This window comes from Parasteatoda tepidariorum, chromosome 12 (assembly GCF_982258835.1).
Source record: "Parasteatoda tepidariorum strain Cologne lab strain chromosome 12, Ptep-v5.0, whole genome shotgun sequence".
In the NCBI taxonomy this organism is placed as follows: Eukaryota; Metazoa; Arthropoda; class Arachnida; order Araneae; family Theridiidae; genus Parasteatoda; species Parasteatoda tepidariorum.
In genome coordinates, this window is record NC_141766.1 from 66,591,686 (window position 1) to 66,618,162 (window position 26,477).

Below are 26,477 nucleotides of genomic sequence, written 5' to 3' on the forward strand. Positions count from 1 at the left end.
AGTAATGCATGAGAAAAGTAATGTAAAATTAACATTAAAACAAATGTAGTCCACAAAAGTAAATTATAAAGAAATATACTAATAAGAAAAACGAAAATAATGTTGAAACAAAAATTGAAGATGTATAAGTAATGCATAAAGTATACACTATAAAGGTAAAATGTTTAAATGTCTAAAATAAAGCATCGAAAGAGTTACACGCATACGTAAAACTGAGACATAAAAGAATACGAGTAGAAATTGCACTTGAAAAGTATCGCGTAATATATAATTAAGCTTAAACCGAACGCATAAAGAATCTTATACAATCTAAAGTTAAATGTAGACAAAGTAAAGCATAAAAGGAAGTTATTATTAAAAATGAAAGCCTTTGCATAAAAGTAATGCGAAAAATATACACAGAAAAATAATCCATAAATGAAAAATACGCTTTAAAAATATAAGGGAAGTTTGACGGAAAGAATTAAAACTTCTGCATAAGAAAAGTAATAACAAGAGAAAATTGAATTCTGAATGGTAACGTTTTAAGAAAAGTAGAGCATGAAGTATAATAACGCGTTAAAGTAACAGTAAAGAAAGAAAAATAATTAAGAAAATCAATTAAGTGAAAGCATAAAATATATTGTTCAGGTCTAAATAATAGCGCATAGAATAAGTAATAGAAAAAAACGAATGCGTACTAAAAAAACTGGTAAAAAATTAAAAGCGCCGAAAAGTAACGCGGTAAAAAGTCTAGAAAGTAATGTAAAAATTGTGTAATTCAAAACATAAGAAATCATAATGCGATCCGAAAAAACATAATGCGAAAAATAAAGAATAAAAAGTAAGACGTAATGTATGTTAACGCTTAAAAAGTAACGATTAAATTGAGCTAATACGTGAAAGTTACAAGTAAAAATAAGGAGCATATAAGCAAAATAAATGCTTAAAATTGCTGCATGGCAAAAGTAAAAAATTAGAAAACTGAACGAGAAAATGTAACGCATAAAAAATATAACTCGTATTGTAGAATGACAGGTAAAAAGAGCGCCCTCCAAATGGAATTCATAAAAGAGGAATAAAATACAATTACAAAGTACTTTTTCCTTCATAAAACAAATTTTTGTTCTTAAATGCGTAAAGTGTAATATCACATGGAAGATTTATTACTGAGCCCTGTCCCGCCCCCGAAAAAGGGCATCCAGGGGATACTGATAGATTACAAGCATAACATAGAAAACTGTGCAAAGCACAGCATGAATTGCAACTTATAAAAACATTTAAGTAGTTGATGAAAAATTATAGACATAAATGAAAAATTACGGATGAACAACCAATTTGCAATAGCAATATACAGACAGTAATTTACAGATGAATAGAAGTTGGATCATATTAACAGTCGTAGGTAGAGGTTTCAGTTTGTCGTAAATATTTACAGATGAATAGAAGTTCAATCCACAAAGATGTTTGGGGTGGATGTAATTAATATCAGTGATGACACCTACAGATAAACATGTCACATCATTGGTATAAATTTATAGTAATTAGCAGGTGAAATGTCACGGATGAAAAGAAGTTCAATTATAAAAACAATCGTATGTTAAATTAACAGTGAATCATGAATATTTACAGATGAAAAGAACTCAATTCACAAAGACATTTGAAGTGGATGCAATTAGTAGCAATGAGTGCACATGCAGATGTACCTGTCACATGAAAGATATAGCTGTGTCACTATCCCAGAAATCAAATACACTCTAGTCAAAGGATTCAGGTAAATTTATTTCAAAATGTCTCTTTATGATAAGTTCGATTCCCATGCTGATTTTTGGGATCATCCAGAGATTTTTGATAGTTTCTATAGTCGTATTAGATGGAAAATATAAAGATCGCAGATCTTGAAAATTTGGGCATACGCATAGTATGTGCTCTAAGTCCTCCAAGCACCCGCAGTTCTGGCATTGATCGGTTTTGTTGTGAAATCGTGATTGGTACGTGCCCTGGGTTCCGTGGTTTGTAAGACATTGGTTCAATTAAAAATTTGGATAAATTTTCCTATGGTTGACTTTTTTAATGAATTCATGGGTATGTCGTCCCTTATTATTAGTGTTATCCCATTGATTTTGCCAAAGTTGTAAGTTTTGTATAAAAATTTCTGTTTTTATTGTATTTTTAGGTTTGATATCACTTAAATCAATATGTTTTTCGCAAGCTGATTTGGCCAGGCTGTCAGCCTCCTCGTTACCACGAAAACCCGCGTGGTCCTTAATCCGAAATAAAGAAATATTATCGTTGATGTTGTCCTTGATCATGTGAGTCAAGAATTCCCTCTCCTCCGGACAACAGAGAGCCTGCAGTCCGGAAAGGGAGTCCGAAAAAATCTTAACCGGACTAATTATATTGTTGTCGTTAACCCAATGAATCGACTGAAGGATTGCCCAAAGTTCTGCTTTAAATACTGTCGCGAAGTTGCTAAGTCTAAATTTTTTGCTCTCTATGAGAAAACCCCAAAAATAGACCGTGTAGGCGCATCCCACTCTATGCTCATTGTTAAAAATCAATTTAGAACCGTCTGTGTATATTTCAATTCCTTTATGTGTTGGTAGTTCGAAACTAAAGTCTATTGTTTTTAATTCGGCTGGATGCTTTAGAGGTAGTTCAATTTTGTCTATAGGGTTGTCATTATGCAAAAATAGATTCGACATTTTTGATTCGGCTTCAATTGTTAGCTCAAGCGGGATTACTCCGGCTAAAACCTCTAACGCCGAGGATGAAGTCGTTCTGTAGGCCCAACTAATATTTAGCAGCGGGATGCGCTCAATCTTTTTAATTCTATTTATAACCCTTACCTGTTTGTTATACCAAATCTCCGAGCCGTATGAGACAATTTTGCAAACACTGTTGAGATAAATATAATTTCGAATTTTCGGACTAATCCCCCAGTCGATCCCTGAGCATCTCTTAAGTTTTGAATAAAATAGGGAAATCTTGTCATATAAATAGTCCAGATGTGGCAACCAGGAGAGCTGACAGTTTAATCGAAACCCAAGGTACGTAATGGTATCATTAATTGGGATACTATGATTATTTAGTTTAACAGTTGGCTTTCTACTAATTTTCTTTTGCTTTGGGAATACTAGGGCTTGTGTTTTCCCCGTACTGAACTTCAGGTGGTTAAAATCTGCCCATCTCTGGTATTTACCCAAAATTGCCGTGGCCCTTTGGCCAAGTCTGTTTACCACAGTCCCTGTGATCAGAACAAAAAAGTCATCTGCAAATGCCACCACGTCTTCGTTTTGTCCTCAGAAAGAATTTGATCAGCCACGGTTAGCCATAATATCGGGGCCCATGCTGCGGTACCCCGCACGTCACTGCATGCTCGATGTCTCCATATGTGACTTTCCTATCATTTAGGAAGCTTCCAATAAGATTATGCAGTTTAGACTAATTAATCTCTCCAGGATTTTCTTCCATGATATGGTGTCAAAGGCCCCCTTGATATCCAAGTAGACCCCTAACGTATATTCCCCATGTGCTTTCGCATTGCTCACAATCTCTAGGACTCTTTTCATGGCCGTCGTGGTCGATCTCCCTTTGCGAAATCCATGTTGAGCATTATTAAGTAGCTTGTTCGATTCTAGAAAGTGCACCAGTCTGGTAGTCAGCAGCTTGTCTAGCACTTTCCCCCACTCCGGGAGGAGGGAGATAGACCTATATCCGTCTGGTTTAGATAGATCTTTCCCCGATTTCGGGATAAGTATGATTCTCGCTCTTTTCCAGATAGTCGGAAAGTGTGACAATTCGAGGCACTTATTCATCTGTTTCAACATGATGTTTGGCGCAACTTCATGTAGAGCCTTTATTACTTCAGGAGGCAAGCCGTCCAAGCCTGGTGCTTTATTACCATTAAGTTTAATTACGGCATGCCTGAGTTCCGTGGCCGTGAATGGCTGGTCCATGTTGCAGTTCTCAGTTTTAGGCAATAACTCGGGGTTCCTTGTGTCGAAGTGGTACTCGATTATAGCCTTTATTGTTTCGATTTTAGTTTCCGTGAATGTGCCATCTACATTCTTTATCTGAGCTATGCAACCGGAGTAGGGGTCTTTATTCCTAGCAAACTGATAAGGTTTCCCAAAACATTCCTGCGTTGTAATATTTTGCAAATATTCCCTTAGTGTGTTTCTCTTTTGTTGCAGTATTTGTTTCTTGTGCAGGGCTTTTTCTCTCCTATATTCAATTAATCTGTGTTGCCTCATTGTTGTATCTCTCTCTTTTTGAAATCGTCTGAGCTTCGCCCTCAATCTTTTGCGTTGTATAGCTAAATCTAGTGTCCACCATTTTGGACTTCTCTTCCCTTTTTGTTTTTTGCTGGTCCTGCAAATCTGAATAACTTCCGCTGTCATATCTTCCACCACCTTGTCAAGGCCGTCGATTGTATCTGTCATTCCCAATCTGTCTACCCAATCTCGTATCGACCTGTTGACCTTAATCAGAAAGTCGAATAAGTTGAGGTCTTGATAATTTATTTTGTCAATCCCGATGATCGTTGTGTCGCCGTGCATTATTTCCATGATCAGCAACCTGTTATCGCTCAGAGTTTCTCTGTCTTCGACTCTCCCGTTCTGTACATTCAGTTTCCCGGTATACAGAGTCAGGTCGATCCAACTTTTTCCAATTGTCGAGATAAATGTTGGCGGTGAGTCCGGGTCATTTGCTATCTAATAAATAAATATTACATAATAATTATTATTACATAGTAAATATCATTTATAATTAATATTACATAGTAAAATAAATATTACATAAATAAATGCTTAAAATTACTGCATAACAAAGAAAAAAGCGTAAAAGTAACAAATAACAAAACTAAACGCGAAAATATAGCGCATAATGAAATTGTACTCGTAATTTACTAACACCGGTAAAATTAGCAAATGTAAGCAATAATGAGGGTTAAGTGAAAATTTAATATCGCGTGGAAGAAAAAGTTTCTTAACTATAAAAAACGTGTTAACTATAATAGCGCATTAAATTAAAAATATCAAAAGAATTGTAAGCATGTGACACATAATAACTCTTTATACTTTTTTTTTTTGCGAAATTTTATTTTAAACTTAAACTCTGCAATACTTTTTGCGTTACTTTTAAAATTAGTAATAGATAAAAAATGTACGAGTAAGCGAAAAGCGTTAAAATAAAGCATAAATGGTTATTGCGGATATTGTAAGGAATAGAAAAATAATAATGCATAAATAGAACTAACGCGTAAAATAATAACGTAAAATTATTAAGAGAAAAGAAAAAACATGATAAAAATAAATACGTAAAATGACCCATTATAGAAAAAACTCGTAAATGTTACGTAAAAAGAATGTAACGCATAAGAACTAGTAATTCATAAATATTGAGCAACTTGAACAAAGCTTGAAATAAAATACAACGCGTAAAAGGTATATTCGCGCATATGGAAAGTAAAACTACGTGATAAGAAAAGAAAGGGGAAAAGATAGCAACTTGGAGAACAAGTGTAACACGAAAAAGTATGTAATAAAAACATTGTGTAAACTAAAGTTAAAGTAACGCCTAAAAATTTAAACGTGTAAAAGAAACATATGTAGAAATGTGTAAAATATAAAATAAACTTAAAGCATAAAGAAAAATAACGCTTAAACGCAGAAGTAACACATGTGAAAAGAAAACGCGTAAAATATACGAAGACTAAAGTAAAGGTGTACAGCAATAGTAAAAATAAGACAAAGTAAATATAAGATATAACGAAAAGTAAATGTTAGATATAACGAAAAGCTACGTGTATAAAGCGCAAAAGCCCAAGGTCAAGAAAACTAAGATAGACATAGTAGGCCTTGGCCCTCCATGGGCTGTCGCGCCACTGAGTTTAGTATAAAGCGCAAAAGTACCTCGTAATTAAAATTCAGGCGTAAAGAAAAAGGAAAACATTAGAAGAATAAGATGTATAATTTAAGAAAAAAGCGCATAAGCGTAAACCATAAGGAAAAAAACATTTAAAAACAACTCGTAAAAGTAGAATTAGCGTATGTATAAAATAAACGCATAAGATATAAAGCGTGAAAGTAGTTGAAACTCATAAGAAAAGTAAAAGATAAAGTAACGCATAACGAAAAAGAAAATTTAATCATGAAGGAATATAACGCATACATATATTAACGCGTAGAGGTAACCCATGAATAGAACGGACGCGTAAAATTTAACAAGCGTAAAAGTAACAGAAAAAAAGACGAAGTAATTAATCATAAAAATAACCGCAAAATAAAAGTAAATGCGTAAAAGTAACGAATAACGAAATTCGTGAGGAAAAGAAAGGCATGAAAATCATGAACACTTTAAAATTACGAATAAGAAAAGTAGAGAATGAAGAAAAATAAAGTTTAATATGTGGAAACACGTAAAAGCAATTCGTAATATATAATAACGAAAACAGTAAGGTTTATTAATAGAAATTATGCCCAAAAGCAACAAATAACGCATAAACGAAGTAAATGATGCGTAAAGTAACTGCATAATAAAAGTTATGGCGTGAAAATGATCGCGTAGAAATCAGGCATAAGAATAGTAAAGTGTCTAATATAAAGTATAGTAGTGTGTATTTTAAGCAAAAAGAAAAAGCGTAAAATTGAATGAAACCCATAAAAAAGTAAACGCCTGAAAGTAAAGCTCGAACGAAAATGAAAGCGTAAAAGATTGTATCGAGTAAAATATATATCAATATGAAAAAGTAAAAGTGATACGCAAGAAAAATAAACTCGTTTAACTAATACATCAAGAAAAAATGGAATCTAAAGTAAAATGTGTGTAAGCATAAAGAAAAGCAACGTCCCAAAATATTAGTAATTCATAATAAAAGTAAACGCTTAAAGGTATTTTATTTTATAACCGTCGTTGAACAGCCGACCCAATTTCATGGGTTTACGACTACTAACGTTCAACTCCGTAGCCTTGTCATTTTGAACCAATCCAGAAGACAAGGAAACTCCTGGATCAGTACCCCCAGAGGTATTGATTTGTTATGGGAACACACGCAACGATCACACGCAACGTCAACCTGCAATCACCCGACTGCTAAAAGCAGCACAGGAGCGACTACGACCATGATCTTAATACAGCTCTCATGACTAATGTTCAAAACCCGGTGACTTTAATGCAGTACTCACGGTCTGTCACAAATACAGCAACTAGTGTTATAGAATTCTATCACAGCTATAATTCTGGTGGGGGAGTACTGTAGCGTATCTACCACTACAAAATTACAACTATAATTCACTAGTATATATGACATGTTAACTCGACGCTATGTCGGGGTACCTTTTCATAGATGACAGTTGACATGGAATATAACAACTCCTTTGCTCACATGTCCTTAAGTAATGTTTGGATGCACCCTTTTATCTTGTTGCAAAGATATTTATGTAATTTTAATCAATATGTGGTATTTTTTTCTTTTCAGCTTTCGAAATCTTTAGGAAACATAAGTCTAACCAAGTGACATCATAGTTTTTTAAAGGTAAGTCATATAAACACTCAAAGGATTTAATAATCTTCGTGTTCACTATATTAATAGTAACTAATTAATATCAATCACTTACTATACTTAAATCAAAATGCATTCAGAAATTAGCCTAAACATTATATTTGTCACAAACTCAAACAATAAGGCAATCGTTTTCGTTCAGAACGGTGCGACACCTTCGAATTGCGTTAAAACCTCTTTTTTAAAAAGTTTTTATTTCGGTCAAAGGTTCTTTTTTGAAAGATTTTTATTTCGGAGTTGAGCATAAAATAAAGCTAAAATTAAAATTTTATTTAGTAATGCAGTAAATATAATGCTAAGCAAAGCGAAAACTTAAAAAAATTATGTAGTGTAAGGCGCAAAATATATAAAGTAAAAAGTTAAATATTTAGTAAAGTAGGAAGTTTGTAAGCTAAATAAAAAACGTAATATAAGAAGTAGAAATTATATTAGAGAATAAGAGTTGCTCAAACTTAAGTATCAGTTAAAGTAAAAGCGCAAAGTAATATAAGCATAAATATAAAGTGTTACGTAAAGAGTAAGATATTAAGTAAATTTAAAAATGAAGTAAAGTAAACTATAGCATCAAAGCGTGAAACACAAAGTAAAATTGTGTGTAAAGACAAAAGTGAAAGGAAAAAATACAATTAATCTAAATATAGCTGAAAATTATCATTAAAATAAAAAATATATTATAACGGAAAGAAAAGCGTTTGATAAGAGACAAGTTTAAAGAAAAAATATAAAATATTGTGTGAACTAAAATGTTAATTATTGTATAAGGTAAAGTGAAACGTGAAGTATAAAGTGAAATATGAAGTAAAATATAAATTACGCAGTATATCACCAAATTTATTGATAAATATAAAGTAAAGATTAATATATAAAGTAGAAAGTAAAATATGAAATAAAAAGCAAAGTATTTTATAGAATAATTTAAAGCGTAACATATCAAGTATAACGTAAAATAAGAAATTAGCGAAGTAAAAAAGAAAAGTAAAGCATAAAATACGAAGTGAAGCATAAAGTAAAAATGTGGTAAAATGCCAAAATATAAATAAAAGAAATAGGTAAAGCGGAAAGTCGAAAATATAGCAGAAAGTACAATCAAATGTAAAATGTAGTAAATAGAAAAGTGTATAGTAAAGAAGATATCTAACTATATCAGTAAACTAAAGTGAAATCGTCAAGAAAACTAAGTCTAAAAAAATGTTTGTCAGTAGAATATAAAGTATAAACTAAAGGGTAAAGTGCGGAAAAAGCGCATAAAATAAAACGTAGCGTAAAAAATGTAAACTAAAGAGCATGGTAAAATATAAAGTAAAAGCGTAAAAAAGGCGAAAAATATAAAATAAAGTAATATGCTTACAAAGTTGAAAGTATTAAGAGAAACATATTAAAGAACAAATTTGAATGTGAAGTAAATTCGTAAACTAAGCTTAAAAAAATAAGTAAAATATAAATTGTCAAGTAAAGAATTAAAGTAAAGGAAAATAAAGCAAAAAGTAAGTAGTTAAAGTAAAACATGAAATATAAATTGCAGCGTCAGATAAAATGTGAAACGAAAGACAATAATGTAAAGCGATAAGTATAAAATTAAAATAAAGCGGAAAATGTTAAGTAAAGGGTAAAATATAAAGAGTAAAATATAAAAGTGTTGACAGTAAAATATAAAGTAATGTGTAAAGTTACAGTAAAGCGTGAAATGAAAGTATAAAAAGTGTAGCAAAATGCGTTTTAAGAAAATTCCAATATATATATATATATATATATATATATATATATATATATATATATATATATATATATATATATATATATATATATATATATATATATATATATATATATATATATATATATATATATATATATATATATATATATATATATATAATAACTCGTAACATAAATGCAACGTATACGAAATTAAATTTGCAAATTTACGTAGAAAAGAAAAGTAACGCATGTAACACGTAAGATTGACATGTTCAAAAATTAATGAGTAAAAGTAATACATAAGTGAAGTAACTCATAAGGAAAATTAATGTAATGCAAAGGAATAGAGAAAAACGCTTAAGGAAGAGCCTCACGTAAAGAACGCGTAAGTAAATTAAAGGATCGAAAAGCAATAAAAAAAATAAATGCATAATTTTACGCATTAGAAAAGTGAACGCGTTGAAGTATCGAATGAGAAAAGTAAAGCATTAAGAAAAGTAACGAATAATTTATAATAATCTGAAACAGTAACAAACGAAAAATGAAAACACATGAAAAATAAATTACCACATAGTAGAAGTAAACGCGTAAAATAAACTGATAAGAAAAGTAAACGAAAAAGTAACACGTAATTTACAATAAAGCTTAAAATGAGCTCGTAGGCATTGTGAATGTAACGCATAAAAAGAAAGGTAAAAACACTACATAAAAAAAAATACTCGTAAAAGTAACACATAAAAAGGCGACGCATTAAAAAACTCGTAATAGGAAAGTAAAATAATATTAAACAGTAAAATATAAGAAAATAAGGCAGAAAGAAAGGTAATACAAAAAATGAAAAATAATATTTAGGAAAAGTAAACGCGTAAAAGTTATAACTACACATAAAAGAATACTTAGCATAGATAAATAAAAATAAAGAATAATAAGTAAAATATTAAGGCATAAAAAAGTGAAGCGTGAAAGTCATGCATAAAAGTTAACCCGTAGAATAAATTTAACGTGTAAAACGTTTTAAAAAGTGAAGTATAAGAAAAAAACAAAGAAATGTGATGCATAAAAATAATGCTTAAATAAAAAGAAAAGCATAAGGTAAAGAAAGAGTTTAGAATTAAAAGTTGTATGAATTAAAAATTGTGTATTTTATTATTATTTTGTGATAAAATTTAAAGTTTGCCCTTTTTTAATCTAGTCTCGTATACGTATGATCTTCCAAAAGAAATTTATTCCTTATTTATTATTTTTTTTTGTGTGTGTATCTTTTATTTTTCGTAAAGTTCATATGAATTTTTCTGACACACTCGTTAATAAAGTTCAGATCTTTTCCAATTATGATAGAGGGAAAAAATTAGACGATGGCCCTTAACCACACACTATGGCGTTCTTGTGAGGGTTTCACTTAGAGTTGTGAGAATATGTTATGACGAGGTAGAAATAACAGTGCACTTTTTATTGCAGGATCTAAAGACAAATAGCTCGTTACCAACAAGTCGCAAAACTGTTAGGCATTTTACTGTTACCATCCTCGTCATAATAGTTCCGTCTGCGTTGTTCCTGTATATGTTAGATCAACATGATGAAATTCAAGTAACTGAAAGAGTCATGTCACCCACGTGATCTGAGTAAGGACTGAGTGACTGATCATATGATATTTGTGAGTGATATTTGAAGCAAGATCATCTTCCATGTACAATAACGACAAAACTGTTATGGCTGACAAATGTTATCTTTCTTAAACAAAAAGTTATTATTTTACAGGTTATCCTCGCGTATGTAATTAAAATGCATTGTGTGTGTGTTTCTTCCTTTATCCCTAACACATAAATTATGGAGTTAAGTTATGCATATGACCGCAAATATTTTATTCTTGAAACTAAAATTGCTAAAGTTTAGATTTATATTTTTAAATTGGTTATTAGTGACAAAAGTACACCTTTTTTAACTTATAGTTTTTATGAGTAGATTTAAAAGCTTAGTTTAAAACGCCGACACAAATTTTTCACTCAAAATATCAGCCTCAATTACAAAGTCACTATTAATTAAAAAAACTCGTAAAGGTAATGCATATGTGAAATAAATGTGTAAAGTAAACACATAAGACAGTCAAAAGTTAAAAAAATAATGGATGAATATAAATCAAACGAAAATTTACTATAAATAGGTATTAGCAACGAATTAATGCTAAGATATGCATATGAAAAATAAAGGCTTAAATGTAAGTAACACATAAATATATAAGTTATTCGTAAATTACTATGCTATTATAAGCTACCTAGAAATAATAGTGTGTAAAAACTAATACAAAATTCTAGTTAACACTAGTAAAAGTAAAGTGATTGTTAAAGTACAAACTATAATGATACAAATGCTCCGCGTAAATAATAGTTAACTTGAAAAGATATATACGCGGAAAAAGTGACAAACAAAAATTCTTAATGCATGAATACTTCATTTTATTTATAAGTCAAATCCTTACCATATGAACAATTCTCTATGCTGATAAAGGCAATTTGTTCATACTTAATCATTAGGAAACATCAGCCTTTAAGCGCTAATTATTGAAGCAAAATAATAATTTAGGTTCATAATAGTATTAGAAATTTTACAATTGTTTATAAGTATTTAAATTTTAGAGAATATTATTAAAAGGAATCTTACATATTTAGAATAAGAACATTAAAAAAAATTTTACGAAATTAGGAGAATTTCAACTATTAATTATTTAAACTATTCCTTCAATTTTCTTGGACTTAAATCCATTTCTCTTTGCCTGCCATTCTTTATGAAGTAACGAGTCTTTTTCTATTTAGATGGCAAATTCTTAAACGTATTTCAGATTTATATTAAAGCTAGGTCATTCCGTTTGCTACGTTGAATTCGTTCTTTACATAGTTGTTCATTTACTTTAGGGAATACGGGGAAAATTATATTTTTTCCTTTTTTGTTTCTATTAGAATTTTTGCAAGTTGCAATCGCGCAAACTAGCATTTCGTTATTAATTTCACATTTTTATTAATTCACTTCATAAAAACTGGTGAAAATCACTATAGAAAACAGCGAATGTCACAAAAAGGAATGCTCCGCTCTTGAAGTAAAAGTACAATCAATGCACCGCCGTGCCGTCTCAGGAGATAATTGGAGCAGCGAGAGTTTCCTCCAAAGAGTGAATCGATTCTTTAACCCTGACTCCAACCTACATTATTTTAATATTGGTGTCCAGACCCTCTATTATTAATGGCTATTAAAAAACTAAACTCAGTGGCGCGACAGCCCATAGAGGGCCAAGGCCTACTGTGCCCATCTCAGTTTTCTTAACCTTGGGCTCTGGAGTGCAGGAGCAGATGTTCCGGTCAGGTGGTCAGCCGAACGCGGAACCCCCAGTGTGTTAATGGCTATTATTAGTACTAAAATTCACTTAATTTTGGTCAATACTCAACTCGCCGTATTATTATAGATTCTCGATCTGACTCTCAATTGTTAGGTGCTTGAACCTATTATCACTTGATCTAAAATTGAATCTACTTTTTTTTTTATTGGTGATCGAACTTACAATCGTTGATTAGTCATCGAGTGAACACACTAAATTTTTCTCGGTTCGAGACCACTATCGCTATAACCTTATTTTCCCAATAGTACTCGCTAGTATCGTTTGATCAACATTTAAGTTTGCTATCATTTGATCTCTATCATTTCAACACGTTTTAGTTCTCGAACCCACCAACAATACTTTGGTATTTAAACTTGCTATCATTTGATCAGCATGCAAGCCTACTATCTTTTGAACCTATATCTGATTCTGTTTTCCAACTTAGTTAAACTCCATATCACTATCCTTTTATTCCGTACTTGAGCTCGCTATCATTTAATCAATAATCGAACCTTCTACTTTCCATCAGTACTCGGAACCAATATCCCCATCGGCAATTGTTTTTACTAGCATTTGAATTAGACTCGATCCTACTATCAATTATTACTTCTATATTTCCATTAATAATTTACCACTAATAATCGTACCAATTTGGTTACAGCAATAAATTCCAGATTCTGCGTGATTTACTCCCAGCGGATACTTCTGTTTAGCAGTTTTTACCAAAGGTTTCAACTTGACCTAGGTTCCTCAAAATTAACATTTTTCTACGCTATAGGATGTGTCTAACTTTACCAATTATTTCCCTTCCAAGTTAAAAATGTATTATGGTTTTGAAAGTTGACACCTACACCAAATAGCATTTTACTGACTTCTAAGAAAAAAAATTTACTTTAGAATTATTTTTTAATTTTAAGAATGTAAAACAATGATACATTTCTATAAATAATACATTAATTGCAGGGGGAAAAATTTCCTATTTTGACCGAATCATAAATTAGCGACAGCAATTATTCTTACATATTTATAATAAGGGGACATCAAAGGCGTCTCTAAAAAGTCTTATTGGTGATGAAGCTATAAATAACATAGTTGTCAACTTCTCCTATTTCCCCTGGATTTAACTTTTTATCTTGAGTGTTAGCAGCATTTATACTTTGTTATTTTATTCAGTGTTTAATATATTTGATTTAAAATGTTTTGCTCGCCCTTATACCTCATCAATTTAACCATCTGTATAAACTATCTGACAATCAATATCGCGCTAAAGAAATTTATGATAAGAGTTACGAAATTAAGTATGAGTAGAGTAGTATAAAATCTACAAATAAATATATTAATCGAAATATCTTTTGCAATCCGAGGACCACAACATTAATTCAGGAAATCGCGAGGGCCGCGCTTGTATTAGAATAAAGAGAGATTGTGTAGCAGTTCATTTTAGGTACTGAATATTTTCTGTTTTGGAACTTTTCTCTCGAATTAAACTAACAGCTGTTTCAACTATAGTGTGTTCATAGCTTGAAATATACTGTGCTTGCAAATTTACTTTATGGATGATACAAAAAACTATTACTGTACGCTAATTTGTATCTCTCTATTTCGGATGAAACTGGCTTGCTTACATTCTAAAATAAGACTGCCACAACGAGTGATTGACAATGACAAAATTCTGAAATGGCTATCTTAAAATGTACTTAAGCCTACTTTTTTTTCCCAAAGCTATTTTCTTTAAAAAAGTCACGTGTTATAATTTCATTTATGTTTCTTGAAAAAAATAAGAATATGAAATCTTGTAAGTTTGCCGAGTAGTCAGACAATATTTGAATAATAGTAAGAATCTGGGAGGTCGTAGAGACTTCCCATCCCGGGGCCCCTGACTATTTACACAGACAGCTTAAGGCAGCCATACTTTATACGCTTTTTGAGAGTCGAAGTCTTCTATCACATTATTAAAATCAATTTCCTGCAAGATTCAATGCTCGTGATTGACAAAATGACTCATACTTTTTTAAGTCATACCATTTCGCTTTTTATTAATTTTATTCTGGTTGTTGTAGTTCATTTACGTCGCACTAGAGCTGCACAATAGCCATTGACGACGGTCTGGGAAATATCCCACCCGCACACTGACTGTAGCCAGTGATGCTTGACTTCGATGATCTGCTGGGAACCGTGTCTTAACGATCAGTCCACTGTGGGACAATTTTATTCTGCAGAATGAACGTGCGCCACTACAAGTTTTAATGAATTATTTGCATAAGAAGTTTAAGGTAGCCATACTTTTTACGCGTTTTGAGAGGTGAAGCCATCTAATTAAAATTATTACTCTCGAAAGGAAAACGTATTGTAGTAGTTGAACTATTAAATCAGTCTATCGTATTTATGCCATTTGAGTTCGTCAGTTCAACACTAATCAAAAAATATGCGAAATAAATTTGTACTCACAATAACTTATTACGTGATATAGGTGATACGTTTTTATTCTCACACGAATTAAGCAGCATAAAATAGGAGCAAACTTAAAACATTGCTCCATTGTTGTTGACTGGCATTCAAAACTCCCCTTTCCCTAAACTGTAGAGCACAAGCAGATCTATCTTTTTTTATCACCATTTCTGTTCTTGTTCTACAAGAATGTATCATTCGCGATATATTATGGTCGGTGAGACCTATAGCTGAACTATTTTTTTTTCAATATATCATCTCAAACTCTCTCACTTGCTAACCCTTTTTTTTTGAAAAACGAATTAGTTAGGATAGGAAAATGTTATTGAGACTTTTGACTTTCCGGGGACCCTGGGTTTGGGCCCACCCGTAAGAAAGGCTCTGACTAACATTGATAAAACTATATGATGAAGAAATTTCATTTTTCGCTATATTCACAAAATAATTAATAATCTTCTGTTCGTTAATAAGCTCACAATTGCTAATTAAATTTATTCAATAAGTAAGTTTTTATCTCCTTCTCAAAACGTAATAGTATAACAATCGTCATTTGTTCGTCTTGAACAACTAATACTAAAAAAATTAATAAATAAAAAAATAATAAAATGTCGACTCAACTTAAATTTGCCAACTGGATGAAATCGCTGGGTGTCTCACCCCCCCCCCCCCCGTTGACGATGGGCCTGAATTAAGTACTAACGACACAAAGTTTTAATTTTTTTTTTTTAAATAAATTCTAAAATAAACTATATTGATTAAAAATTAAGTGCCTTAAAATTAAATATAAAGCATTTAACTAATTAAAGAATGTTTAAAATTTCTGATAAATTATCTAAATCAAGTCGCTAAGCAATAACGCTTCATTGATATTTCCAAAAAATAGAGGTCGTTTCATTCTTTCAAAGGGATCCTTAATTCAAGGACCCCCTGTGCCCCAAACTCAAAGTCTGATCCAAGCCCTTCGGTGATAGTTGAGCATTTACATATACATGTTTAGAAATTTCACATTGCAAACCAGACTGTGTAGGGGTCAGGGAAATAGCTTTGCATCAGGAAGGTTCTGGGTTCGAATCCCGAGCAAGGCATGGATGTTGTTTCATTCTCTGTACTATCTGTTCTATTGTGCCCCTGAAAGAGTGGTCAACAAATATGCCCTGTAAATGCCTGGGATTGAGGAAATGTAAGCACTGGTATGCATTAGAAATTTCGCATTTGTCATGTAAAAATTATTCAGACTAAAAGCTAAAAATATTCCCATTTGTTTTCGTATTTGGTTTATTACGAGTTGCATATTTTCGGCGACAAAATATTCTCACTTATTTTGATAATTGATATATTACAATTTGCATATTTTCGGTGAAAAAATATTCTCACTTATTTTGATAATTGGTTTATTACGAATTGCATGTATTTGGTTGAACACTAGAAGCACTGTATATTCTTAAAATTTAAGAAGACTATGCAAATATTATGTAAATCATTTCGATAAAGATTATTCGAATAGACACAACATAGTTTAACTCTCTCTTTCCTGTTTTATGAACATGTCGCAACCGGCCAAAAAAAGTGACACAAATAAAAAAAACAGCATTTGAGAACTTAAGGATTACCATAAAACTTATTCTAAAAGAGAACAATATTGAGCACACACAATCTAGAGATGAGACACCTTTTGAGCTTGATGGGACACTTCATACATATTTTTATTAACAAATCCTCAAAATTGTTGTTATTTGACTTGCGTCACTTTCCTAGCCGCGGTAAAATATATGCTTTTTAATCCTTATTAATCAATGATATTATATTCCTTAACATTATAAACACTATAGCCTTTACTTAAAACATTGCAGCCTTGATAATGCGATGGTTTTAAGAATTTATATTTTGCGTATAAAAAACAAATATTACATATTTTAACATTTGTTTGACAAATCATTACTAAATCTAACAGTAAGCTATGTAACATTGTATACATAACTATGTAAACCTGAAAGCCTTTGCATCTATACATTTTATTCTCTAAATGCATTGAACTACAGATCTTGCACTCATTATGGATCAATTATGAACCATATTAATTGTAAACTTTATTTAGATATTAGAACTTAAGACAGATATTTTTATCAGTGTTTTTAAAACCTTAAAAACATTTCAATACCTGCAACCCTGTTCAATTGCAATCAATTTCTTGCCATTTAAATAGATCAAAATAATTGTCTAAAAAAATATGTGACGTGTGTAAGGCAACCTTCTAAAAGGACTAAATTGAAATGTAAGTTAATCAGCTGAGCTCAAATTTGAAATCCTCTGCTGGTTGCGGAATAAAATGAATCAGGAACTCATATGTTCATATATATATTACTGTCAATGATCAAAGTTGGTGGTTGTTGACAATCACATAGTCGCTTTGGTAAAGTCCGAAATACATACGAGATCTAGTTAAGTGCCCGGTATGCCCTACATCAATAATTTTTAAAATTCAGTGCCACTGTCCGTTATACATTTGCCCGTTATGCCCTACATCAATGTTTTTTAAGGTCACAAGCAACTACTTAGTATGCATTTAACCGGTACGCCGAAAGCTGATATTTAAATATCGAATAAATATAATATCAAAGAAAAAATAAATATAAAATCGGATGTAACAAATATTTCGGACATTCACCAAAGAGATTGTTGACATTCACCTGTCGACATTCCTCTTGATTTCGGTCATTCACGGTACCACACACACACACATATACCTGCCAGGGAAAAAAAAATAGGAACGCGTCACACGGTCGCGACATTAAAGTTTACACTAAATGTTTGCATAATTGTAACTGTATAAGATTTAATGTAACAATTATTATTGATTATAATACAAATCAAGGATATAATACAAATCAAGGACAAGATTTCTGATTATTATTCTTATTCAACAAACTAATTAAACAGGAGGATAGCTGATTTTAGTAATTTAAAACATATTTAAAAACAAAATATTTCATTATTACTCAAACATATGTGACAATCAACACATATAAAAAAATAATCAATTATTCTTGTTAAGTGCTACAGTTGTAGCAGATTTGGCTGATTTTAAAAACTTTTCATCAAACATTTGTCTTTAGCAAGGCTGAATCATTTGGGGCCTGGCAATCAAAATTGCCTGCAAAGTAGACGCATTCATGCTACCCCTAAACTCAGTCTTATTTTTTTCGCACTAGACTAAAAAGTCTTTCACAGGCTGCATTACTGTGAAGAAATGTTAAAATTCCTAACATCACCCGTGATAATCTCGCATATTTTGGTTTTCCTGGAGGACCTTTCTCTTTAGAGAGTTCTGCCCACTGCTTATCAGCTCTTTCATTTTTTATAGTAGATTCAGGACATTCTTCAAGCTGATAGGACAGAAACTCTGACTCGAGAGTATCAACTGCATCAAAATACGATTCATAATTTTCTTTAAGTAGCATAGAGGGATATAAGTCAATAAAATATTTCACAGATGTCTTTTCAGTTTTCTTAGATATTTCAGCATGTTCTAATAATGACAAATTATGAGGGAAATTAGCAGCTTACAGAATTTATGTAATTGTTAATAACAATAGTTATATCTATATGTCTATAATTTTATACCTATAATTTTATGTCTATAATTTTTCTTTGTTTATTCTTCATTTTGAACTTTTTCTTTTCAAAGTAATCTCTCCTAATAAACTACAGAATTTATGTAATTGTTGATAACAATAGTTTGCTAGATATTTGATAATTGAAAACTAGTAACTGTACTAGCTAACTTCTTCATGTTTGATCACAAAACTGCTATTTTCACGACATGTTATTTTCTCGCATTTTACCCACGTTAATTATTTACTAAGCAGATTGTTATTACTTATTAGAATATTGAGCAGAATTAAATTAAATCCGATTTCAAGTTTATATGACAATTTGTTTCAAGGTTATGAGCATTCTCATGCAGCTGTTTATGGTTCACTACTTCAAAAATGTGCGAATTTCGGAAATCTTAAATTTTTTAGAAATAAGTCAGTATAGTATGCAATTTTGATCCTGAATTGAATAAAATCAATTGCAAATAAAAACATTTATGGTTGAAAGTAGTATACATTGTTTTGAATTTCATCCTATGGGATGGGTATTTATATTTAAACAAGTGTTTGTAACAACTAACTATTAGTTTTATTCTTCTCGGTATTATAAGTTATATAGGAGATATTATACTCAACTTATTTTAAAAGTATTATTTCAAATCATTCTCTCTTAGACATTTTCCTCACATAAAATTACTCACAACTTTAAAATAAATGCTCCTTATCAGCTTGTAATTTGTTCTATTCGATTGAGTGTAAAAAGAGAATAAAAATTCATACGTAACTTTAAAATTTTAATTTATTAAACGATTGTTGATTCTTGATTACATAGATTAAAAAATATTAAAATAACTATTTTTTAAGAAACTCTGATGTGATTGACAATAACGTAAGTCCTTTTCAGAATCAACGTCAAAAATTTAAGAAAAAGCTATTAGTTTCATGAAGTCTGACTAAAAGTTTAAAAATATAGACTAGGTTTATTGAGTTTAAAGATTTTTAAAAAAAGAAAATCTGATTATTAAACTTACAAGTACCATAATGTTACAGATGTATAGAAAAATAAAAAGTGTTAAAATTGCATAATAAGATTGGAATTATACAGGGTGTTTATAAAGTCCCGGACCCATTTTGATGTTTAATAACTCATAAAATAATAAAGATAGATTAAAATTAATAACATTAATGGTTAGATAGACTCAAAAAGTTTCATGACCCTTGTCAATGAACTTCCACGTGTACCTTCTTCGTCGTACGGAGAATATCAAGTCGATAGTCAATTTCAAGAGAGGTAACTTTCTTTTTTACACAAAAAAGGCAATCTCATCAGTATATTGGAAAACTTCGTATTTCCACAACTAGAAGAGCTTCAGCCACATGTCTTTTTGCAACAAGATGGTGCACCACCTCATTAGGGTATCATCGTTCGTAGTTCTTTGAATGACCATTTTACAGGAAGATGGATTGTGCGAGGAGGTCCAATTCCTTGGCCACCCAGATCACCTGATATAACGTCGCTGGACTTTTTTCTTTGGGGATTTATAAAGGACAATGTTTACAGGAGGATCGTGTCGAACATTGATGGCCTAAAAGCCAGAATTACAACCGCAATAGCCTCTGTGACATGCTTGCCGCTCCCTGGCGTGAAATTGACTATCGACTTGATATTCTCCGTGCGACGAAGGGGGTACACGTGGAAGTTCATTGACAAGGTTCATGAAAGTTTTTGAGTCTATCTAACAATTTATGTTATTAATTTTAATCTATCTTTATTATTTTATGAGTTATTAAACATCAAAATGGGTCCGAGACTTTATAAACACCCTGTAGATTTGAATTTCTGTAAATGTTGTTAATGGTAATACTGTCTTCAGTGTATTTTATTTTGTGGCTGTTTTCATGACATGCTTTTTAGCTACGAGGATTGAATAGAAATGGCAGAAGATATTTATCTGAAAAGGAAAATTAATTTCATCCAATTAATTTAAATGATAAAAAAAATACTTTCTAATATTTTAAGACCTGCCACTATTATTGTAAATATGACTTTCTTACTAATTTATATTTTTTTTCCTTTTAGGTTCCAATAATTACAAGTTTCAACATGTAGACGGAAACAGTATTTAAAATAATTTTGTTGGTTTGTAAAAAAAGTGAAATTTTAGTTTTAAATAAAAGTACTTTGAATTTCAGCTGACTAATTATTTAAATTTGTAGTTTTATAGCTTTAAAAATTGAAGCACCTTAGACAACTATCTTCTAAAAATACGAGTATGAGTTCCCATAAATAATTTTTACTAACTGTAGAATTTGGATAAGTGTTATTTTAAGATGATTTAAGTCAATCTATTGAAATTATGGAAGAATTATGCATTTGAAACTTTCTTTTATAGCTTAACAGAAGAAGCAATTACTGCCGAAGGTTTAATATTAAAAATTTCAGGTTGATAAATGATCTCTACTAGTGAAAAAAATGTAATGTACATTATTCTTCATATAATATATATAATATCTTTATATATATATTATATTTTTTATATGGTGAGTCTAAAAATTAATAAACTAGGTGATCCGTATAACACCTCACCTTCGTAAGTGCTAAAAAAAACATCTTTGGTTGATGAATTAATACTTCTAAAAATACGAAAATATATACTTGAGGTTACGAAATAATAACTTAAGGTAGAACATGGAACACATGGCGCTAATTAAAAATAACCTTTCCAATTGTTGAAAATACACTTCAGGTTGATTTATAACAACCAGAAGTGTAAAACGACACACCACAGGTTGATAAATATATACCTCTACAAGCATAAAATTATATACCTGAGGTTGAAAAACAATTATCTGATGTCGAACAAAATACACCTGAGGTAGATTTATAATAAGCTGAAGTGTAAAATGACACACCATAGGTTGAAAAATATCTACCTCTACAAGCATAAAATTAGATACCTGAGGTTGAAAAATAATTACCTGAAGTCGAACAAAATACACCTGAGGTTGATTTATAACAATCTGAAGTGTAAAATGACACACCTTAGGTTGTTGAATAAATACTTCCACAAGTGTAAAAAAATATACTTCAGGCTGAAACAAATATACCTCTGGAGGTATTTTTAAGGTATATTTGAGGTTGATTTTGAGGTATTCATTTGCACCCTTTTCAACCTTTACGACGTATTTAAACAACAACCTCCTTTATACCTTTAAAATATACCTCGTTTATACCTCATTTATACCTCGATTTTCTCATAAGGGAACTATCTTCCAAAAATACGAGTATGAGTTCCCATAAATAATTTTTACTGACTGTAGAATTTGGATAAGTGTTATTTTAAGATGATTTAAATCAATCTATTAAAATTATAGAAGAATAATGCATTTGAAACTTTCTTTTATAGCTAAACAAAAGAAGCAATTACTGCCGAAGGTCTAATAGTAAAAATTTCAGGTTGATAAATGATCTCTACTAGTGAAAAAAATATAATGATATACATTATTCTTCATATAATATAAATAATATCTTTATATATATTATATTTTTATATAGTGAGTCTAAAAATTAATAAACTAGGTGGTCCGTATAACACCTCACCTTCGTAAGTGCTAAAAAAACAGATTTAAGTTGAGCTACATAAGCCTGAAGTGTAAAATGTCGCATCTTTGGTTGATAAATTAATACTTCTAAAAATAGAAAAATATATACTTGAGGTTACGAAATAATAACTTAAGGTAGAATATGGAATTTACACATGGCGCTAATAAAAAATAACCTTTCCAAGTGTTGAAAATACACTTCAGGTTGATTTATAACAACCAGAAGTGTAAAATGGCCCACCTTAGGTTGAAAAACATATACCTCTACAAGCATAAAATTATATACCTGAGGTTGAAAAATAATTACCTGAGGTAGAACAAAATACATTTGAGGCTGATTTATAACAACCAGAAGTGTAAAACGACACACCTTAGGTTGTTGAATAAATACTTCCACAAGTGTAAAAAAATATACTTCAGGCTGATAAGTAATAACCTAAGATTGAAAATGAAACACTTTAAAATAGTAAATATCTACCTCTCCCCAGATGTAAAATTAAACATCTCAAGTTGAAACATATATACCTCTGGAGGTATATTTAAGGTATATTTGTGGTTGGTTTTGAGGTATTCATTTGCACCCTTTTTAACCTCAACGACGTATTTAAATAACAACCTCCGTTCTACCTTTAAAATATACCTCGTTTATACCTCATTTATACCTCGATTTTTTTCATAAGGGCACATACGCGTTTCAAGCGGATATAAAGATGATGTACAGAATTATTTTGGTGAACCCTAAGCAGCATTGTCTTCAAAGAATCCTTTGGAAGGATCATGCGAATGGCCCAACAAAAGCTTATGAATTGAGAACTATCACGTACGGCACCGTGAGTGCTAGTTTTTTAGCAACAAGGTGTTTGAATCAGCTATCTCTTGACGAGGGGATAAATTTTCCTTTGGCAGCTCCTCTTCTACGTGACAACTTCTATATGGATGATGTGTTGTATTCAGCACCCTCTCTGGATGAAGCGAAGGAAACACGGCGGCAACTGATTTCAATTCTCGATAAAGCCGGTATGAGTCTACATAAATGGTCTGCTAGCCATCCGGAACTTTCACCAAGTAAAAACGATTACGACTTTTCGAGCGCCGATGAAACAAAAACTTTAGGAGTCATTTGGCGACCATCAGAGGACTGCTATACCTTCAAAATATCAATGGATGAGAACAACACTTTTACCAAGTGGTCAGTTCTGTCCACCATTGCAAAACTTTTTGACCCCCTAGGGATAGCCGGCCCTACCATAGCTAAGGCCAAAATATTTATGCAGAAATTGTGGAAATTGAACATTGACTGGGATGATCCACTTCCTGCTGCAGACTCTCAGGAGTGGAGCGAATTTATTTCCCCGTTGAAAGGCGTGAACAACATTAAAGTTGATAGGTGCATTACAATAGAACAGTCTAAAACAATCGAATTTCATGGATTTGCTGATGCATCGGAGAGTTGCTATGGAGCGGTCGTTTATTGCAAGTCGCTCAACTCAGCAGGTGACATAAATGTGAAATTAGTTGCTAGCAAATCTAGAGTTGCCCCACTTAAAGCCCTAAGTATCCCCAGACTGGAACTTTGTGCTGCAGTCTTGTTGTCCAAGTTAATGAAAAAGATACTTTCCGCATTAAAATTGCAAACAGACAAAGTTTATCTTTGGTCTGATTCCATGATTGTACTAGCATGGATTCAAAAGGAGCCAACGAGTCTTAAGACATTCGTGAAAAATAGAATTGCACTCATACAAGAACTGACGCTAAAGTCCCAATGGAATCATGTGCCATCCGAGATGAATCCCGCGGACTTGATATCCCGAGGATTGGACCCTGTGAAACTTTTAGAGACAAATTTATGGTGGAAAGGCCCTAATTTCCTTTATGACAATGAGTATCCTAACCATAACTTTCCTGTGTCGCAAGAACTGAGTGTCTTCCAAAGTGAACTTAAAAAGCCTTCAAGCTTAGACATTGAAGGTCCCTTAAAAGCCTTTACATTAACGTCCAACAATTTTTTGCATGAACTAATTGGCTTGAGTAACAATTATTTTACTATAGTGCGTGTATTAAGTTATATTTTTAGGTTTTCTAAGAATTGCAGAAATCCTACTGAAGGAGCTTCAGGACCTCTGAGCAATGAGGAGATCAACGCCTCCGAGCAGTTCCTGTTGAGAGTAATACAGAACGAGGAATTTGGATCAGAAATTCGGAGTCTCAAACTGCACGGGAAGGTGTCTCCTACGAGTAAGATAAGAAATTTGAACCCTCCTTTAGATTCAAATGGAGTTTTAAGAGTTGGAGGACGATTAGGTAACACTGAATTGAATTTTCTTAAAAAACATCCTGCAATACTCCCTAAAAATAGTCCTTTAACTTCTGTTATTATTTCGACATATCATCTTAAATATTTGCATATTGGTCCAAATGGTTTATTAAACTGTGTAAGAGAAAAATTTTGGCCCTTGTGTGACCGTTCTCTATGTAGAAGAATTACTCATAATTGTGTTGTTTGTGTTAAAAATAAACCCATTGCTGCTACGCAAATAAAGGGAAATCTACCTAGAGAAAGAGTTGTGCCAGATTTCGCATTCAATTGCTCTGGTGTTGACCTAACTGGTCCGTTTTTCATTAAATGTAAACATCAAAGAAAAGCAATTTCTCTAAAGGTGTATATTTGCTTATTCATATGTTTTGTATCTAAAGCAGTGCATAATAGCAGAGATAGTTTCTGATTTGACATCCGAGTCTCTAATTGCCACGTTGAAGAGATTCATCGCGCGTAGAGGCAAATGTGCCAAACTGTTTTCAGACAACGCGACGAATTTCGTTGGCGCTAACAAGGAGTTAAAAAAATGTTTAAATTTATTCAAAAATCCTGATGAAAAATTGGCTAACTATCTATCCGCTGAAGGAATAGAGTGGAGCTTTATCCCGCCTAGAGCCCCCAACTTTGGTGGTCTCTGGGAGGCAGCAATTACCATTAATAATTACCATAATAATACAATTACCATAGTTTAAATACCATTTTAAAAGAGCTGTAGGTAATGCCTCTTTAACTTACGAAGAATTGCATACTATAGCCACTCAAATTGAAAGCATTTTGAATAGTAGACCGATAACTCCACTATCCGCGGATGAAACCGACTTAGAAGTTTTAACTCCTGCGCATTTCCTGATAGGGAGAACAATGAACGCCATAATTGAACCGGATTTGACAAATTTAAAGGAAAATAGGTTATCCAGGTGGCAAAGAATAACCAAATTAGTACAATTAATTTGGAGAAAGTGGCAATGAAGCTACCTTAGTGAACTGCAGCAACGTGGCAAATGGAGATTCGAAAAGGACAATGTCAAAATCGGTAGTCTAGTCTTAATTATTGAGGATAATTTACCAGCTAATAAATGGTTAATGGGGAGAATAATTAAAGTGGTTTACGGCACTGATAAGAAAATCAGAGTTGTAGAAGTGAAAACCCAGCACGGGACCCTTAAGAGCTCTATTTCTCAAATATGCTTGTTACCTGTATCATAAAAATATTCTCATGTTTAATTTTATTTTGAATTGATTATTTGTTGTATGAGAAGATCGGTTGCAGTGTAAAGTATCATTAATTTTTTTTTTCTTATTTGTATCAGTGTTACTAATTATCATCTAAATGCTTTGTAAAGATTTTTTTAATAATGCAAATTGTGCTTTGTTAAATTACATATTAATTGAATGTTGAAGCATTGCAATGCCGGGCGGCATGTTCGCGCATGTGCGACTGCCGCGCCACCTCTGTGTGAGAGACTTTTTTATATACCTTGAGAACTTCATAAATGGTGGACGTAGTCCGTGAGCTATTTAAAATAAAGTGATATACAGTCCATTGCAAACCAGTGTTGTTATTTACGAAAAAGACATTTTGAGCTATCGATTAGAGTGACCACAAACAGATATTTCAACGTGAATAAAGTGTTATATATATAAAAATAATTATTTTTCTTTGGGAAAGAGGGAATAATAGCTGAAAAACGGATAAATTTCGACTCCGGAGCTACGCACACGACTCACTACGTAACTCCCTTTAATATTAACTTATAATTTTCAAACTCTGCCAGAAATTAGAGTTTTATATACCAAAGAATCGTAGTAAAGGAAATTTTTGTACACTAATTAGGGGGCACATAGTGGGCCAAAATAGATTTTGTTAATTTACCGGAAGGAAGTTCTTTAAGCTAAATATTCGTG

The 26,477-nt window shown here is 31.7% G+C and overlaps 1 protein-coding gene and 1 long non-coding RNA gene across 4 annotated transcripts in view; both read left to right on the forward strand.

Moving 5' to 3' along the window:
• LOC147801135 (uncharacterized) overlaps positions 1 to 12,316 on the forward strand; it is a 56,287-nt gene extending 43,971 nt beyond the window's left edge. For 2 of the 3 annotated variants that reach the window (XR_015430912.1, XR_015430913.1), the window contains 3 exons: positions 1,612 to 1,753; positions 7,463 to 7,519; positions 10,703 to 12,316. This is a non-coding gene — a long non-coding RNA (uncharacterized LOC147801135). The remainder of the gene's footprint in view (positions 1 to 1,611; positions 1,754 to 7,462; positions 7,520 to 10,702) is intronic. The other variant, XR_015430914.1, reaches the window with a different exon arrangement.
• Positions 12,317 to 22,965: 10,649 nt separating this feature from the next.
• On the forward strand, positions 22,966 to 24,978 carry LOC147801136 (uncharacterized). Its single transcript, XM_087155762.1, has 2 exons — positions 22,966 to 24,248; positions 24,330 to 24,978. Exons 1-2 carry the CDS (start codon positions 22,966 to 22,968, stop codon positions 24,976 to 24,978), a joined length of 1,932 nt encoding a protein of 643 aa, XP_087011888.1.
• The last annotated feature ends 1,499 nt before the right edge of the window (positions 24,979 to 26,477 follow it).